The following is a 19,814-nucleotide window of genomic DNA, read 5'->3' on the forward strand; positions in this document are numbered from 1 at the left end:
CTATAAGGTGGGTGCATAACTGGCTGGATAACCGTACTCAGAGAGTAGTTATTAATGGCTCCCAATCCTGCTGGAAAGGTATAACAAGTGGGGTTCCGCAGGGGTCTGTTTTGGGACCGGCTCTGTTCAATATCTTCATCAACGATTTAGAAGTTGGCATAGAAAGTACGCTTATTAAGTTTGCGGACGATACCAAACTGGGAGGGATTGCAACTGCTTTGGAGGACAGGGTCAAAATTCAAAATGATCTGGACAAATTGGAGAAATGGTCTGAGGTAAACAGGATGAAGTTCAATAAAGATAAATGCAAAGTGCTCCACTTAGGAAGGAACAATCAGTTTCACACATACAGAATGGGAAGAGACTGTCTAGGAAGGAGTACGGCAGAAAGAGATCTAGGGGTCATAGTAGACCACAAGCTTAATATGAGTCAACAGTATGATACTGTTGCAAAAAAAGCAAACGTGATTCTGGGATGCATTAACAGGTGTGTTGTAAACAAGACACGAGAACTACTTCCGCTTTACTCTGCGCTGGTTAGGCCTCAACTGGAGTATTGTGTCCAGTTCTGGGCACCGCATTTCAAGAAAGATGTAGAGAAATTGGAGAGGGTCCAGAGAAGAGCAACAAGAATGATTAACGGTCTTGAGAACATGACCTATGAAGGAAGGCTGAAGGAATTGGGTTTGTTTAGTTTGGAAAAGAGAAGACTGAGAGGGGACATGATAGCAGTTTTCAGGTATCTAAAAGGGTGTCATCAGGAGGAGGGAGAAAACTTGTTCACCTTAGCTTCCAATGATAGAACAAGCAGCAATGGACTTAAACTGCAGCAAGGGAGATTCAGGTTGGACATTAGGAAAAAGTTCCTAACTGTCAGGATAGTTAAACACTGGAATAGATTGCCTAGGGAAGTTGTGGAATCTCCATCTCTGGAGATATTTAAGAGTAGGTTAGATAAATATCTATTAGGGATGGTCTAGACAGTATTTGGTCCTGCCATGAGGGCAGGGGACTGGACTCGATGAGCTCTCGAGGTCCCTTCCAGTCCTAGAGTCTATGAGTCTAACCACCAACTGGAGAGTCTTCCGGGCAAAGGCTGCATCTGTTGATGCTTGCAGATCAAGCTCAGGGTGTCTTGGGAAAAGCAAATATGAACTACCACACCACTGATTTCCTCTGCAAAGGTACTATCTCTCTGCTTAATGAGGGTTGATCTTGTGGAGTACTCTATAATGCCTTTTAGGACTGACTTATGAAATCTTAAAAGGTGGTATTTTCTAAAGCATTTAGCGTTGGTGTAACTGTACCCACTGAAGTCAGAGGTATAACTCCCATTGAAGTTAATGGGAACAGTTAAATCATTGCTGAATTTTTTTTTATAAAAGAAAATTATACTTTTTAATAGTTCTTGCAGTTCACATACTCATAACCCTCAAAATGGGCATTCCAACCCTTCGTGATGGCACACACTGTGGTTACTGTATGCAGCCAGAGTCAAAACTACGATTTTCATCATGACTGTGGAAATGATATTTTTCTGACTACATTATAAATGTCAATAAATAGGATTATAGTATTGTTAATTCTTACTTTGTTATGATCATTCAAATATTTTACACAAGTAATCACCATATGTGCTGAGGCATGTATTTTAGGTAAGCAGAGGCATTTGTTTTGTATAACAACATTTAATATGTTTCCTATTTACATTCTTGTATGTCTGTGTTAGACCCAACCGCTGTAATGACATTGCTGTGTACATTATTGGTACAGTATTTTTAATCAACAGCACAGTAACTATCAGAAATGACATTTTAAAATCATGAACAGAATAGTAGCCAACAAACTGAGACAATGCCAAAATGTGAGGCTTTTATTCCATTTTACGCTTCAGGTTTTGTTTTCTTACCTATCAAAAAGAACAGACACCCGTTCCATAGCCACAATAACAGACTCGCTGTCTGGAGCTGTGGGATTTGCATCTGTTGCACGACTTGGGCTAATTTTCTCTTTTCCTAAGCAGAAAAAAATATCTTGTAATAAATTCAATAAGGTATAACTGAAAAAAATTCATTTCTGTCAGTTAGCTGTAAACATTTGTTTAATTTTCTGGAAAGTGCTCTAAAGGAGCTAGATATTAGTTTACTAAAAAGATGTACTTAAAACACAGAGCATAAATAATTGAATAATAAATCCACACCTGTATACATGCAAGTCAGCATTAACCCCAAGGCTGCCATTGCTCTGTGGGGGCTGTGTATGTTCACTCTATCAACACTTAGTTTAACTAAAGATTCACTATCCAGTCTAGAAAGTTGCTCTGAAAGGAGGAGTCGTTCTAATCCTCTGAGGACACAATGGTAAATAATGGATGGAGTTGATTCATCACTTCCAGACACCATTACGCCACAGACCTGAAATAAGAAAGAAAGAAATCTAAGAAACAATTGTATTTAACTAAACTCCGACACCAATATATTAGAAAACGACTAATGTACAATTGTAACAAGGAGAACTGATTTAATCTCCTCAATCAAATCCCTTTGGGGGGGAGGGGCAGAGAGGTTACTCATCATACTGTAACTTGAGTTCTTTGAGATGTTTTCTTCCTATGGGTGCTCCACTACAGGATGCATGGCTACCCTTGACTGGAGAATGCAAAGCAGTATTCGAGGGTCCATGCCTGCACAGAGCAGCACCCTCTGCCTCCAAATGAGGGCACAAAAGATGGCCTGGACCCACCACCACTTAGTTTCTTCTTGACTGTGAAGCAGAGCCACCACAGACAAGAAAAAGGAGGGCGAGAGACAGAGGACCCAGAGGGACAAAACATCTTGAAGGACTCAAGTTACTGAAGGTAAGTAACCTCTCCTCCTTCTTTGAGTTTATGTCCCTACGGATTCTCTGCTGTGGGAGGCAGGTGCTGAGGAGGCAAGTCCAAGACAGTCCAGAAGACTGCAACACCAAAGGTAGTATCATACCTGGAAACATACCATCCCTAGAGCATATGTAGGCAGATCTCCTGGAGACATTAGGCTTTGGATAAAACATTGGAATGTGGATCTCTTAATTAATATTATTCTGAAGAGACCTTAGGGAAGAAATGAGGATGAGGATACAGTGTAACCTTATCTCTACAGAAGGTAGTAAATGACAGGTCTGCCATAAATGCATGGAGTGAAATGATGGCTACAAGGAACAAAGTCCTGAGGGACAGGTGGAGTAAAGAACAAGTATGTAGGTTCAAAGGAGGGTTTCCTCACGGCACTTAGGACCAAATTACGGTCCCACTGGGAAGTTGTGGGCCCTTGAGGAATCTGGCCATAGTGGGGTTGGCAAAAACTGAGAAGCCCTTGATGTGTGAGTGGAAGGCTGTGATAGTGACCAAATGTATTTTGACTGAGCTCACTGACTGACCTTGTGTCTTCAAATCCAACAGGTAGTCTAAAATTTTGGAAAGCAGAACCTCTGATGCTGGAGAAGAGTGAAGAGAACATCAGGAATGGAAGTGTTCCCACTTCTGAAGGTAAGTTTTGCAAGTACTACTAGATAGGGGAACTGATTGGACCTTTTCGGAACAGGTTAGCTCTATCTTGAGAACCATCCAGGAACCATGCTCTCAAGTTAAAGGAGGAAGGATTGGGACTGATCAGGGTCCCAGAGTTCTGGGACAGGAAATTTTTCCTTACAGGACCCAGTTGGAGGGACGTTGCCACAGAGAGGTGCTGTGTCTTGGCCAGGACAGTGCTGTAAGGATAACCCTGATGCAGTTTGAGTAAGGTCTTGAGAATCAGAGGCAGAGGCTGGTAAACAAAGCATGGTACAGGGCCCTGGTGTTATCAGGGCATCTCCAAATGAGTTACAGCCTTATACTCCCTTGGAGCAAAGACAACATTTTGCATTGTTTGGGTTTTAACGAGATCTGCATTTGGGAGACCCTACATCTGGCAGATGCCAAGAAAGACAGAATCACTGAACTCTCATTTGTAATCTTGAAAGAAATTTCTGCTCAGGAAGTCTACGACCTTGCCTACTCCAGCCTATGGCTGGCAGCTAGTGCACTTATTCCTGTTGCCTTAAGTTCCTGTCTCTCATCACTTGTGTTCTTATCTCATGGGAAAGGCATTGGTTCCACAAGTTTGGAGAGTGCGTGTAAGGGCTGGGATCTCTCTCTTTTCTGTCAGTTGATGTAATACATTGTTGCCTGTTTTCCAGCTGTACCCTGAAGGAGTGGCCTTTTACCGTGTGAAGGAAGCCTATCGAATGACTCCAGTCCAGAACGTGGATGTAGAGTGTGACCTTTATGTGGACCACTTCCCCTGCGCAGTGTCCCCTTTGAGGTAAGCCACGCATCCCAAAAGAGAAATATCGGTTGTGAGGATCTTTGAGGGTAGGGTATATGAGAATGGGCTTCTCGCTCAGACCTTCAGTGGGTCATTTCACCACCTGAAAGAGTCCAGACCTTTTTGAGGAGACTGGCGTGTGTACAGATGTAAGCCATGTGTGAAGGCACCTGACATGCAGTCTCATGTGAGGCGTTACAAAGATGGAGGCCAACATGTGGCCCAAGAGTTGTAGACAGGTCCTTGCAGACTGTGTTGTGTTGTCGAGATTAGACTGGATAAACTCTCTTTGGTGAGACAGGTTCTGGCAGCTAGCGAGTCTAAAGTGGTTCTGATTAAATCCATTGTTTGGATGGGAGTCAGTTTAGACGTCTTCCAATTAATGCAGAGTCCTAGAGACTGAAACAGTGCTAGAGCCCTGGTGGTTGCCAACTGGACCTTCTTAACTGATCAAGCCCTGAGGAGTCAATCGTCCAGGTAAGGGAAATACTGCTATGGCCCACTGACATAAATAGGCTGCCGCTACTAAGAGGAGATTTGTAAAGACCTCTGGGGCTGTGGAGAGCCCGAAGGGAAAGTCTCAGTACTGGCAGCGTTCTGAGCCTTTTGTGAAACATAGGAAACGTCTGTGGGATGAGTAGAAAGCTACAGAAAAGACGACATCCTGCAGGTCAAGGTTGATGAAGCAATTTCCCATATCTAAGCATGAGATTTACAGTGGATAGTGTCACCGTTCTGAAGTGCTGGGAAAGGATGTAGGTGTTCAGGTTTCTGAGATCGAGTATCAGTCTCTATCCTCTGCCCCATTCCCAACGGACTCTGGAGTAATCAGTTTGAGTGCCCCAAGAGTAGGAGAGACTGGATCTCTTGTTTTAAGAGATCTTCATGAGATGTGTCTCTGAAGACAGATGGGGAAGTCAGGGGGGAATAGTATGAAAGTGCCAATGGACATTGGGATCTCTTTTTGGGTGGTCCCCTATAAAGTTTTTCACCAAGCTGACCCCAGGGATTTCAGTGAGCCCACTAAGCGGGTGGAGAGAGGAAGGTTTTCCCCAAGGATATTCATAATCCCTGGATGTATGGAGTCTGGGGAAGTCCAGAAGATCCTCCTCAGAATGGCAGCTCAGTGGGTGTGATGGTATGGTGCCAAAAAAGAGCCCTTTAATGAGACCTTGGATTCTGAAGTGTCACCCCTGGGCTGAAATGGGGAGCATCAGATAAAAGGTGTTGGTACCAGAGGCCAGACTGGAGTTCATTCCAGGATAATTGCGGTTGCAGGTGACTGAGCAGTACCAGCGAAGGGGTTTTCATAGAATTCCATAACAGAGGGGACTCCACTTCCTCCGGTATGAAAAGGGTCTCCAAGAGAGAAATCTGAAGCGTGTTGGAGGGCTATGGTATCCTGAAGTCTGAGTAGAGGAGAATGGTCAGTGCAGTGATGGTGAGAGTGATATTAGAGAGGCTTATAGAGGAACTCTCTGACCTCAGAACTCCAGTGCAGAGAAGATGACAGTACCAGAGCATGAGTAGGAGCCTGTGTACCGAGAGGTAGATTGCTCCCTATGCTATCTGTTAGAAGAATTCTCCACATGCTGCTTCTTATATGGCACTGACAGCTCAGTATTGGAATTGTATGGGAACCTCAACCATTCCCCTTGAGAGATGTGAGGTCTCAGAGTGGAATTTATGAGTGACCTACCCCTCTTCCTTATTTCCGTATCAGGGGAAAGAGTCTTATATTTCTAAGCAGTCCTACTCTCTGAAGGTGTGGTTGTAGCTGGGGATAGTGAGTATTCCATTAGAAGGAGTTCAGCCTAACCTACCTGTCTTGCTGCAACCTGCCTCTAAATCCCATATAGACCATGCACTTTGATGGAACATGGTTGTCTCCCAGGCAGCAAAAGTAGCTCGAATGCCTGTCAACTACAAGGAAAAGACCTTTGGCAGGGTTTAATCCCCAGGGTCTTCGGTGTACCTCATAGGTCAAAGAAAAAGGTGTGTGGGGGGGAAGAGGGCAAGCTCCTTCTACACCCATCTGTGTTAAAACTAAAAAGAGAAATAAAATAACTAAACAAATAAAAGAAAAATTTAGAATAAGCCACTATGTTAAGAAAGGCAGGAAGCCAAGAATCAGCAGATACACAGTTGCTCTGTATCAAGTCGAAGGCAGCTGAGAAGGAACTGAACAGTGGTGAGTATCTTATATGACCTCATTTGGAGGCACAAGGTGCTGCTCTGAGCAGGTGTTGGCCCTCAGGGAACACACACAAATCATAAGATGGATCATCTGTAGAGATATATATGCAAAGAAGAAAACATTTCTTTCATAAAGCTTATCAATAATAATCCACCTAAAACGTTTTAAAAAAAATCTGCACTGCTTCAAGATTGCATCAATCTTCTGTAATCTGGAACATTGTGCACTACATACCTGTATAATTCCTGCAGAGAATTCAGGCCCTACATCAAGTGGGTAATTCTCTATCAAGTAGAATGCTGCAGCACACATCACTAAAACATGCTGTTGGTTATGGACATTTACACAGCTGTAAATAAGCAAGAAAGCAAATGGTTATATATCACTAAAGAAGTGGTTACTTACTGTAAACTGTGGTTCTTTGAGATGGGATGCAGACGTGTATTCCATGTAGGTGTGTGCGTGCCCAGCATGCCAGACCTGAAGAATTTTGCCTACAGTATCCATAGAGGGTGATACTTGTACCTTGTGGCTATAGTCCCTCCCTGGATATACAAAGCAGTGCCGCCTCAACCCACCTCAGTTCCTTTGCACTGAACGACCAGAGACTAGACTCTAATGCAGAAAAGACAGCGGGTGGGTTGTGGAATACACATCTGCATCACATCTCAAAGAACCATACAGTAAGTAACCATTTCTTTTTCTCGAGTAGATGCAGCTGTGCATTTCACGTAGGTGACCCACAAGCAGTACCTCCACGGAAAGGGACTCTGCGTCTATTTAAACAAGGACTGCAGGACTGCGTTCCCCAAGTTTGTATCTGCTCTGGATGCTGTGGTAATGGCATAATGGTTCATAAATGTATGTATCAATGACCATTTAGCAGCCCTGCAAATATCCAATATTGAGACGTCACTTAAGAATGCTATTGACATACCTAGTACTCTTGCAGAATGAGCTTGCGCCCATAAAGGGTGTGTAGCTGAAGCTGTTTTATATGCACTCTTGATGGAGGAAATTATCCACTTAGAGACTGTATGAAGGGAGAAGAAGTCTCCTCACAGATAGTCTGCATATGACACAGACAAGGCAAAGCCCAAAAGGGTTTATTTAACCCTGTCCAGAGAAAAGTTCAGACATTGTCTGATGTTCAAGGTGTGAAGACACTGCATCGAGAGATCACTTTAGACACAAATTTTAGGTGTGGCTACAATGTCACTTTGTCTTTGTAGAACTGCGTGTAAGGAGGCTCTGCCATCAAAGCGTGCAACTCTCTCACTCTCCTTGCAGATGTTAACACCAGAAGGAAAAAAAGTTTTTTTTTGACATAAAAGATAAAAAAGGCAGTATGCAAGAGCATCAAATGGAGGTCCCAAGAAAGATGCAAAGACCATGGTAAGGTCCCAGAAGAGAAACTGGTTTCCACACTGCTGGATGGAGATGAAGGATTCCTTTCAAGAATCTTGCCACTGTGAAATTGGAAAACAGCAAGCTTCTATGAATGGGTGGATGAAAGGAGGAGACCGCCACTAGATGCACTCTCAGTGAACTAAGCATAAGGCCTGACAACTGAAGCTAAAGCAAATACTCCAAGATGTCCTGGATACTAGCCAGCATTGGGTGAACTCCATAGGCCAATGAAAAACACTTTCACTTTGCTAAATAGGCCATCCTGGTAGAAAGCTTTCTACTACTGAGGAGGAGGAGCAGCAGCTGTTGAATAGCCCCCAAACATAGTTCTTTCTCCTCATTCAACCTTAGAGCAGCCATGCTGTGAGATGCAGGGACCTGAGCCAGGATAAAGAATGCAACCGTGATTCTGCGTGAGCTGGTCAGGATGGAGAGGAAGGAATATGGGAGGCTAAACTGACAGCACAAAAAGGTCAGAAAAGCAGCAGTGCCTCTGCCATGCCAGGGTAATGAGGATGAGCTTGGTTTGATTCACTTTCAGCTGGAGGATGACCTGAAGAACAACTGTGATTGGAGGAAAAGCGTACAGGAGAGCCGACTGACAGCTGAGGTGGAAGGCATTGGTGAGGGAGCCTGTACCGAGGCCCCCCTGAGAGCAGAGCAGATGGCATTTTCTGTTGTTCCTTGTATCAAGATGTTGATCATCAGAATGCTCCACTCTGCAAAAATGACTTGCAGAACACTGAGCTTAAGAGACCATTCATGGCTCAAGGAAAAATTCCTGCTGAGAGGATCCGTGAGAGGAGTCTGGATCCCGGCCAAGTGATTAGCCATTGGAGTGATATTCTCGTCAATGCAGAACTGCCACAACCTGATTGCCTCTTGGCAGAGCACTCTGGAGTGTGCTCCCCCTTGCCTTTTCACATAATACATCATAGTGGTATTGTCAACAAGTATGTGAACTATCGAACCCTTGATGTGGTCTAGGAAAGTGAGAAACGCTGTAGATGCCCCAAAGCTCCAGGACACTGATAGGCAGTGGAACTTCCTGCACAGGCCCTCCATGACACAAAATGCATTCTGTAACCTGTTGGTGACAATGGTCCTGGACGGTAAGGGCTTGACATACATTTCCCTGAACCGTCCACCACTGCAAGGAATCCAGGATCAAAGAAGGGAGACAGACCAACCTGTCCATGGATGATGGGTTGGGTGCTAAACCGTCCTGAGCCATATTTGCAGAGGGCAAAGGCACAATCTTGAGAACTGAATAACCAGTGCATGCGGACATTTTGCCTAAGAGCATCTGGCACACGCAAATTGTCATGGAAAGTTAAGACTGTAGACCAAAGCAAAGGCAGCAAATTGACTGCAAACAGTTGATCAGCAGGAACTCTCTCAAACTCATATTAGAGCCTCTATGAACTCGATTGTCTGAGTAGGGACCAATGTTGACTTTTCTATGTTTGGCATGAGATCCAGATGGTTGAGTAAATGCAAAGTGATGCACACATGAGAAGGGACTTCTTCCCTGGATTTGCCCCTAGGGAGCCAGTTGTCCAGAAACAAGAAGGCATGGATTCCCTTCTTTTGGAGGTATGCCATCACCATGACCATACATTTGGTAAAAACACTGGTGGCAAGAGACAGTCCGAAGGGGAGTGTGCACTGAAAATGGTGGTTTGCCACAATGAACCAGAAAAATCTTCTGTAGCTCAGAAGAATTGCCACATGGAAATAAGTACCGTGAAGAATGCAACCATGAAGGTTCAGAGCTGCAAACCGGTCAGAGTCAGCGTGGGGAGGATAGCTGATAGGGTGCCATTCAGAACCTCATGTATCTTATATATTTGTTGATGTTGACAATAGGTCTTACCCCTCCCTTGGGTTTGGGAACCAAGAAGTAGGTGGAATAGAAGCCTTGACCCCAGGGTTCTTGAGGAATTTCCTCAACCACTCCCAACGCAAATGAAGAATGGACCTGCTCAAGGAAAAATCTCTCATGAGAGGGTTCCCTGAAGAGGGATGGGGAGGGAGGGTGCGTGGGTTGGAGGAGTGGAGCGGAAATGGATTGCATAGCTTGATCTGACAAGTGCTTTGGACCCAGCTGTCAGTTGCAATTAAGCCCAAAACATCCAAAAGGGTGCCAGCTTGTCCCTGAATGGAGGTGGGGTAAAGGAAGTGACAACTAGACCAGACCAAGGAATCAAAATGGGCACTTGGTGGTGCAGGGGGAGGATGCCAACTGGCCGAAACCCCAGACCTGACTGCCTCCTCCTCTGGGATCTATGCCCCCTTCTGGGGTAATCCCACTGTCTCAGGGAGGAAAAGGCTTCCCAAAGGTGTGTTGCAGATGGTATTGCTGCTGTTGGCCACCAAAGTAGTGCTTCTGCACCCCAAGAGACAAAAGCTGGCTCTAGAGTCCTTGAAGGAATGCAGTGTTCTGTCTATCTTGTCTAAAAATAACACTCAGCCATTGAAGGGCAAATCCTTTATGGCCTGCTGCATGTTAGAAGCAATGCCTGAATTTTGCAGTCAGGACACCCTCCTCATGTTCGCAGCAGAGGTCATAACTCTGGCTGAAGTGTCTGAGACATTGAGCATGGACTGCAATGACATCTTGACCACTAAGCAGCTTTCTCTGACAAATGCACGAAATTCCTCTCTGGAGGTTTCAGGCAGCTGGTCTGCAAACTTAAGACATAGTTGTCCAATTGTTTACCAAGTTGTACTTGGACAATGCCTGCTGGTTCGCAATCCACATTTCCAGGGAGGAGGTAGCTTCACTGAGGTGAATCCACAGGTCCTGACACCGATCTGCCTGGTGACCTTGCCTTGCACCAAGCTGAGAAGTGCAACCTCCATGACTGAGGAGCATCCTATGGATTCCTTGGAGGCCACTGGTAAGGATAGGGAATTAGAGGCCAAAAGGTGTTGGGACAGGACTCCCCATCCGAACCCCACGATGAGTGCCAAACCTGGTGCCCATAGTGGTCCACAAATTTTTCCTGATGTGGGTCGGGTGATGGAGAGCAAGAGAAAGATCCTGACCTTAACGCTGTGGAGCCAGACCTGATGGAGTGAATAACTGATCTGACTCATCCACAGCCCAGAATGAGGCAGGGACCAATGCTGATGATGGAAGCAGTACTGTCACAAGTAGTATGCTGGTGCTGGACATGATGTTAACACCAAATTCAGCAGTGGTACCAAAACAGTTGGTGTCAAAGTGGAGGGTGGTGAAAGCCGTCAAGGTAACATCTGCAGTGCCGACTGCAATGGTGCCAAGGTCCCTTCCACTGACTGTGCAAGGGGAACATCAGGGTGCAGTGCTGACAGAGCCAAGGGTTCAGTGGCCTATGCAGCCAATGGAGCTATAATCACCACAGTTCTGGCCAAGTCCTGGACCAAAGGAGAGGTCGGAACAGAAAGGCATAGGAGATCTGTAGCTGCCTCTTATGTCACCAACGTGGAAACAATCAGTTCCCTAGTCAGTACTGGACTCACTGGATGCCCCAGGCCAGAAACGGAGTCGACAGTACAGGGTCTCTACCTCCCTACTTAGTATCAGGGAGCAATTAGAGATACCCACACCATCCCACATGCCAGCACTAACCTTGTGCCAGTCCATGCTCTTCCTCAGTGCACTCGATGGGGAACAGCTCCTCTGTCTCTTCAGAGTGGCGCCTGCTCCAGAGCATGGAGTGGTAACACTTTTGGTCCCTGAGGGTGACTTTGGCTCCAATAAGGGCCTTGGTGCAGAAGCTGGCTGCATGGCCTGTTTGAGCAAATGCTGTTTCAATCAAAAGTCCCTAGCCCCTGGAGTCTGCTTCGTGAACAATCTAGTGATAAAATCATCCTCCTTGATGTGGGCCTCAACCAAGCACAGCATGCCCAGCATGTGGGAATTGTTGTTAGGGATCGCTCTCCCACACAATGGACAATGTTTAAACCCCAATGAGGTCATCACAGGGGAATACTTAACTAAATACAATTAATACTAAGGGTACTACTAACTATACACAACTAGGGAAAAAAAAACACTAAAACAGTGAGAGCTTGTGAAGTTAAGACAACACAGAGCTCCGACTCTAGCCATGGATGATAAGAAGGAACTGAAGGGGGTTGGGACAGTGTCACCTCATATAGCCAGGGGAGAGCCAAAGCCCACAAGGTACAAGCACTGCCCTCTACAGTTACTGCTAGTGCACTGGACACACACACACACACACACACACACACCATGTAGAATACATGGCAGCATTTACTCAAAGTAGTAATATTTTTTCACGCAGTAGAAACAGTTTAAGTAATCCCTTAAACAAAAGCGCTAAAAAACTCAAGGTCTCTAGATCTTTTACACTATTCCTATTTTTAATTACATTAATACAGTGTTTAAATCACCAAACACCACAAAGTAATGGAAAATTATAATGGAATTGCCATATGCTTCTAAAATTTTTTTCATAGATTCCAGGCCCAGGAGACCTGTGATCATCTAGATTGATCTCCTATATACCACAGGCCACAGAACTTTCACAAAGTAATTCCTAGAGCAGATCTTTTAGAAAAACATTGGGTTTTAAGGTTATTGCTTAAGTAGTGGCAGTGTAATACTTATAGTACAAGAAAATATGATCTGCAATCACAGCTTGCATTGTCTGAGTTGCATTTGTTTTGGACAAATACTCTCCGCTATAGATTCTGCAGTTGTTCAAGCAAAAACTCTTAGGAGAAAACAGTTCCATAACTGTTGTTCTTCAAGATGTGTTGCACATGTCCATTCCACCGTAGGTGTGTGCTCACCATGAGCGCAGTCACTGGAAATTTTTCACTGAGTGGTACCTGTTGGTGCAACTTGAGTTGCTTTATACCTGTGCTATGGTGCCGTGCACTCACAGCATCAGTATAAAGGGCCCAGCCAACCCTGTATTCCCTCAGCTCCTTCTTTCTGACCAACTCCAATGTAAAGGGGTATCAGGGCAGGTCTTGGAATGGACATGTGCAACACATCTTGAAAAACAACCATTACGGAAAGGTAAGTAACCATTTTTTTCTTCGAGTGCTTGCACATAACCATTCCACTGCAGGTGACTCCCCAGGAAGTGGGACTGGCACTCATGGACCTGCTGACTGCAAACCAACTTGATGGAATCTGGCATCGGCCCTAGACTATTGAGTGATGGTGTAATGAGCAGAGAACGTATGCACCAACGACCAAATCACTGCTCTGCAAATGTCACGAATAGGGATCTGTTCTAGGAATGCTGCTGACAATGCTTGTGCTCTTGTGGAGTGGGCAATCAGGCCAGCTCAGAGGTGGGCAATAATTTTCACGGGGGGGGGCCATTCCACGAATTTTGGTAAGTCATCAAGGACCACACATTTCTACTATATTAATGGAGGGGATGCATGGTCTGGGAGAGAGTCTGGGTGTAAGAGAGCGCTCTGGGCTGGTGCACAGTGTTGGGGTGTAGAAGGTGAGGGGTGTGGGCTCTGGGAGGGAGTTTAGTGCAAGAGGGGACTCCGGGCTGGGGATCTGGGCACAGCAAGGGATGCAGGGTTTGGGATGGAGTTTGGGTGCAGGAGGGTGTTCTGACCTGGAGCACAGGGTTGGGGTGCAGGAGGGGGTGTGAGGTACAGGCTCTGACCAGGAGGCGATTACCACAGGCGTCTCCTGGGTGGCAGTGCAGTAGGGCTCACGTAGGCTGCCTGCCTGCTGTGGCCCCACCCCACTTCCAACAGTGGCTGTGGCCGGCTGCTGCTAGCACATCTTTTCGTGCCCCTTGGGGGGAAGAGGGCAGCAGGTCTCCGTGGGCTGCCCGCGCCCGCAAGCACCGCCCCTGCAGCTCCCACTGGGTGGTTTCCGGTCAATGGGAGCTGTGAGGACGATGCTGGGGATGGGGGCAGCATGCAGATCCATCTCCCCCCGTGCCAGGGGCATGCAGAGATGTGCCAGCAGCAGATGGCCACTTCCAGAACCAGCATGGGGCTACAGCAGGCAGGAAGCTTGCCTGAGCGCCCCGCTGCACTGCAGGACATTTAGTAGCCCGGACTCAGAGATTGCAAGGAGGCCAGGGCTTTGGAGCTGTGCTCTGGCTCCACTCCAGCTCCAGGCAAAAACCTGCAGCTCCACTGCTCCAGAGCTGCTCTGCACTCCAGCTCTGGGCTCCACTCCAAAGCCCTGGAGGGGGAAAAAGAGGCTGGACAGAAATGTTAGTTATGGCGGGCCGAATGTGGCCTGCGAACCATATTTTGCTCACTCCTGGGCTAGCTGGTGGCGGAACATTCGCCTGCTCGTAACACGTGAGAATGCACTATGTGAATCAAGATGAAATTCTCTGAACAGAGATGGGGAGACCTTTCATCCTGTCAGCTACCGCTAAAACAGTTGGGTGGATTTATGAAATGGTTTGGTCCCTTCTATATAGAACACTGGTGCATATCTTACATCCAATGAGCAAAGCCGCTGTTCTTCCCTATTTGCATCTGGTTCAGGTAGAAAACTGACAGGAAAAATGCCCGATTGCTATGAAATGGGAAACCACCTTTTGGAGGAAGCTAGGGTGAGGATGTAACTAATGGCCACTAAGAAAGCCACCTTCCATGAAAGGTATAATAAGGGGCACATTGCTAACAGTTTAAACAGGGGACCCATACATTTTGATAAGACCAAGTTTAGATCCAGGCAGGGGTGGGCTCTTGCACCTGGGGGTATAATCTTTCTAGACATTGAGGAAATGGATAGACATCTCGTGAAAAAACAGTTCGGTTATCCACTGAGGACGGAAAGCTGATAGTGCTGCAAGGTGAACCTTGATTGAGGAGACAGTTAAACCTTGCTGTTTCAGGTGTAACAAGTACTCAAGAATGTCCTGAAATAATGACTGTTCAGGCGAGACTCCACATTGGGCAGCCCAGATGAAGAACGACTTCCATTTTGTGAGGTAAGCAGCCCTGGTGGATTGAGGGCTTCCTGCTACCTAGTAAGACATGACAACCCTACTCCAAGCAAGCCAGCTATCTGGGATTTAGCCATGGAGCTTCCAGGCCATCAAGTGAAGGTAGCTGAGGTTCAGGTGCAGTACAAGACGGTTACTCACCTTTGTAACTGTTGTTCTTCGAGATGTGTTGCTCATATCCATTCCAGTTAGGTGTGCGCGTGCCGCGTGCATGTTCGTCGGAGATTTTTACCCTAGCAATACTTAGTGGGCCGGCAGGACGACCCCTGGAGTGGCACCGCCATGGCGCCCAATATATACCCCTGCTGGCCCCACCGCTCCTCAGTTCCTTCTTGCCGGCTACTCCGACAGTGGGGAAGGAGGGCGGGTGTGGAATGGATATGAGCAACACATCTCGAAGAACAACAGTTACAAAGGTGAGTAACCGCCTTTTCTTCTTCAAGTGCTTGCTCATATCCATTCAAGTTAGGTGATTCCCAAGCCTTACCTAGGCAGTGGGGTCGGAGCGAGACGTTGCGGAATGTAAGACCGCTGAGCCGAAGGCGGCATCGTCTCTAGACTGTTGGACAAATGCGTAGTGCGAGGCAAAGGTGTGGACGGAAGACCAGGTGGCCGCACGGCAGATTTCCTGTATGGGAACATGGGCCAAGAACATGGCAGATGAGGCTTGAGCCCGAGTAGAGTGGGCGGTAAGATGGTCAGTTGGAATATGAGCCAAGTCGTAGCAAGTCCGAATACAGGATGTCACCCAAGAAGCAATTCCTTGGGAAGAGATTGCCATGCCCTTCATACGTTCCACCACTGCTACACATAGCTGAGGTGAACGTCGGAAGGGTCTGGTCCTCTCGATGTAAAATGCGAGAGCCCTGCGGACATCCAGAGTATGCAGCTGCTGTTCCCTTCGCGATGAGTGCGGTTTGGGAAAGAAGACTGGCAGGAAGATGTCCTGATTGACATGAAAGGAGGAGACGACCTTAGGGAGGAACGCCGGGTGCGGTCGCAGCTGTACCTTGTCCTTATGGAACACCATATACGGAGGATCCACAGTCAAGACTCTAAGTTCTGAGACTCATCTCGCCGAGGTGACAGCAACTAGGACCGCTGTCTTCCAGGACAGGTACAGCAGCGAGCATGTGGCTAAAGGCTCAAAGGGGGGCCCCCATGAGCCTGGCCAAGACGAGGTTCAGGTCCCAGGTAGGGGCTGGTTGTCTGACCTGGGGATAGAGTCGCTCCAAGCCCTTGAGGAATCTGGAAACTATAGGATGGGAGAAAACGGAATTGCCAGCCTCCCCAGGATGGAAGGTGGAAATAGCTGCAAGGTGCACTCTTAGCGAAGAGATCACTAGACCTTGCTCTTTGAGAGACCATAAATAGTCCAAGATAGTGGAGAATGATACAGCCTGCGGAGAAAGGTCCTGCTGAGCGCACCAGTGACAGAAGCGCTTCCATTTAGCAAGGTACGTTGATCGCGTGGAGGGCTTTCTGCTTCCCAGAAGCACTTGTTGCACTGTGGCGGAACAGCCCAACTCTGATTGGCTCAACCAGCCAGCAACCATGCAGTCAGATGAAGGGATTGCAGGTCCGGGTGGTGTAGCCTGCCCAAGTCCGCGTGATCAGGTCCGGGCAGAGTGGCAGGGGAATCGGGTCTGACAGACAGGTCGAGCAGCATGGTGTACCAATGCTGCCTCGGCCAAGCCGGAGCGATCAGGATAAGGCGGGCTTTGTCTCTGCGCATCTTGATCAGAACTCAGTGGACCAGAGGAAACGGAGGGAAGGCATAACAGAAGTAGCCCGTCCACGGAATGAGGAACGCGTCCGACAGAGAGCCCGGGGAGCGACCTTGCAGGGAGCAGAACACCTGGCATTTCCTGTTGTCCCTGGAGGCAAAAAGGTTTTTTTGGGGAAAGCCCCACCTCTGGAAAACTGAATGGAGAATGTCCGGACGGATGGACCACTCGTGCGCCAGGAAGGACCTGCTCAGGTGATCTGCGAGCGTGTTCCGGACTCCTGGGAGGAAGGAGGCTACTAGGTCTATGAAGTGGGCTGTGCAGAAGTCCCACAGTAGTATCGCTTCCTGACACAAGAGGGATGACCGTGTCCCTCCCTGTTTATTTATATAATACGTGGCCGTTGTGTTGTCTGTGAAGACTGCAACACAACGGCCCTGCAGATAGCGCTGAAACGCTTGGCACGCCAGCCGGACTGCTCTCAGCTCCTGGACATTGATGTGTAGAGTCAACTCCCGGGACGACCAAAGGCCTTGGCTGCGCAGGTGCCCTAGGTGAGCACCCCAGCCCAGAGAAGACGTGGCCGTTGTTAGGGACATGGAGGGCTGGGGAGGATGGAACGGTCGTCCTGCACACACCCAGGAGGGCGTCCGCCACCAGTCGAGGGAGCCGAGAACGCTCGGCGGAATTGTCAGAATGATGTCTATGGCGTCTCTGCGCGGCCGATAGACGGAAGCGAGCCAGATTTGGAGAGGACGCATTCGCAGCCTGGCGTGCTTTGTAACGAATGTGCATGCAGCCATGTGACCGAGGAGACCAAGGCAAGTGAGGGCAGAGGTTGTTGGAAAACGCTGAAGACCTTGGACAAGTGAGACTATGACCTGAAACCGCTGAGGGGGGGGTGTAAACTGGCTGTCGCAAGGTTGGAGTCCAGCATTGCCCCGATAAACTCTATCCTCTGCGTAGGCACCAGAGTGGACTTGTCTAAGTTGATGATCAGGCCTAGACGCAGAAAGAGGTCCTTGATAATGGCCACATGGCTGATGACTTGTGCCTCGGAGGCCCCTCGGATGAGCCAGTCGTTGAGGTAAGGGAAGACGTGTATCCGATGACGCCATAGGGAAGCAGCGACAACCGCCATACACTTCGTGAACACCCGAGGGGCCGAGGAGAGGCCCAAGGGGAGGGCAGTAAACTGGTAGTGACGGTGGTTTACCACAAAGCGCAGATACCTCCTGTGAGGGGGATAAATTGCTATGTGGAAATATGCATCCTGCATGTTGAGAGCGCCGTACCAATCTCTGGGATCCAGGGAAGGAATAATGGTTCCCAGGGATACCATGCGGAACTTGAACTTCTTGATGAATTTGTTCAGTCCTCGCAGGTCTAGGATAGGCCGAAGGCCCTCCTTCACCTTGGGAATGAGGAAATATCAGGAATAAAACCCCTTGCCCCTTAACTCCTCCGGTACCACCTCTATAGCTCCGATTGAGAGGAGCTTGTGGACCTCCTGGATGAGGAGTTTCTCGTGAGAGGGGTCCCTGAAGAAGGACGGGGGGGTGGTGGTGGAAGGGAGGGGGTGAAACAAACTGAAGACAGTATCCAAGCTCCACCATGCATAGGACCCAACAATCTGACGTCAACTGGGACCACGCCAGAAGGAACGGGGAAAGGCGGTTGTAGAACTGAAAGGGATCCAGGGAGGCAATTGGTACACTGCTCTCGGGCGCACCCTCAAAAGTTTGGTTTGGGTCCCGGGGTTGGTTTGGCGGGACCGGAACTGTTGCCTCCTTGAGGTCCAGACTGATGTCTGCGATTAGTACGACCTCTTCGTCTGGCAAAGTCTTGCCGTGGCCGAGGTGGGGGGTAAGGGCGCTGCGGTTGAGAACAGAAGGTCCGTCTTTGAGTCTGAGGCGTATGCATTCCCAACGAACGCATAATTACTCTGTTGTCCTTCAGGCTCTGCAGTCTGGGGTCCGTCTTTTGCGAAAACAAGTCTTGACCATCAAACGGCAAGTCTTGTACTGTATGTTGCAAATCAGGTGGCAGGCCGGACGCTTGCAACCATGATATACGGCGCATGGCTATGCCAGAAGCGACTGTTCTGGCAGCCGAGTCAGCGGCATCTAATGATGCTTTTAATGAGGTCCTCGCAACCCTCTTCCCCTCCTCCAGGAGTGCTGTAAATTCCTGGTGGGAATCCTGCGGAACCAACTCAGCAAACTTCCCAACAGCCTCCCAGGTGCTGTAGCTTTAACTGCCGAGGAGGGCTTGTTGGTTCGCTATGCGGAGCTGGAGACCTCCCGCAGAATAGATTTTTTGTCCCAACACGTCCATGCGCCGGGCTTCTCTAGATTTAGGTGCGGGGCCTGTTGACCGTGGCGCTCCCGTTCGTTGACGGACTGTACCACCAAGGAACAGGGAGCGGGATGCACACAGAGGTACTCAGACCCCTTGGAAGGCACCATGTACTTCCGTTCGACTTCCTTGGCTGTGGGTGGGATGGAAGCCGGGGATTGCCAGATGGTGTCAGCTCTAGCCTGGATCGAACGGATGAATGAGAGAGCCACTCTGGTGGGTGTGTCTGTGGATAAGATGCTAATCACCGGGTCCTCCACCTCTGGGACCTTCTCTACCGGCAGGTTGATATTCTGGGCGACACGCCGCAAAAGGTCCTGGTGAGACCAGAGGTCAATCGGAGGTGGTCCCGATGATGACGTTCCCGCTACTGCCTCATCTGGGGAAGAGGAGGATGACAGCCCTGGGACGAGTGGGTCCTGCACTGATGCCTGGTCCGGGGGGACCTCCGTCTCTGGAAGGTCATGCAGTGCCGGTGCATGTGCACCGTTTTCCTCTGTGTCAGTGGGGAGAGGTCGGCTGATGGTGGCCTCGGGCACACGGTGCTCTGAGTGACCGGAGCGTGATGGGCCAGTCGGATCACCTTGGGCTTGATGATATGCCCAAAGTGTCCAAAAGGACCACTGATGAGGTCCGTGGTCCGGGCCATGGGCATGCGTATCCGAGTCTCCGTATGAGGCACTGTTCGCATGGGAGGAGACGGATGGATGACGCGAGGGCCACGGAGGAGCTGAAGTTGCTTGGACCAGGTCTCTGCGTCCACTGGACTCCTGTCTGCGCGGTACCGGCGAACGGTACCGAGAGTTGTAGCGGTGCT

At 48.4% G+C, this 19,814-nt stretch overlaps 1 protein-coding gene and 1 long non-coding RNA gene across 8 annotated transcripts in view; one reads left to right on the forward strand and one right to left on the reverse strand.

The window, feature by feature from the left end:
- Positions 1-19,814, reverse strand: part of HTT (huntingtin) — a 232,497-nt gene that overhangs the window by 12,017 nt on the left and 200,666 nt on the right. For 5 of the 7 annotated variants that reach the window (XM_050947253.1, XM_050947252.1, XM_050947251.1 and 2 more), the window contains 3 exons: positions 6,775-6,889; positions 2,201-2,414; positions 1,910-2,015 (listed from right to left, as the gene is read on the reverse strand). In XM_050947253.1, the coding sequence (XP_050803210.1) occupies positions 1,910-2,015; positions 2,201-2,414; positions 6,775-6,889 (435 nt within the window). Of the gene's footprint in view, positions 1-1,909; positions 2,016-2,200; positions 2,415-6,774; positions 6,890-11,566; positions 11,729-19,814 lie in introns of those variants that run through there. The other 2 variants (XR_007773556.1, XM_050947255.1) reach the window with 2 other exon arrangements.
- Positions 2,561-19,814, forward strand: part of LOC127048396 (uncharacterized) — a 57,680-nt gene continuing 40,426 nt past the window's right edge. Inside the window, exons 1-3 of the long non-coding RNA XR_007773642.1 lie at positions 2,561-2,857; positions 3,440-3,526; positions 4,216-4,340. This is a non-coding gene — a long non-coding RNA (uncharacterized LOC127048396). The remainder of the gene's footprint in view (positions 2,858-3,439; positions 3,527-4,215; positions 4,341-19,814) is intronic.

This window comes from Gopherus flavomarginatus, chromosome 3 (genome assembly GCF_025201925.1).
Source record: "Gopherus flavomarginatus isolate rGopFla2 chromosome 3, rGopFla2.mat.asm, whole genome shotgun sequence".
Taxonomy (NCBI): Eukaryota; Metazoa; Chordata; order Testudines; family Testudinidae; genus Gopherus; species Gopherus flavomarginatus.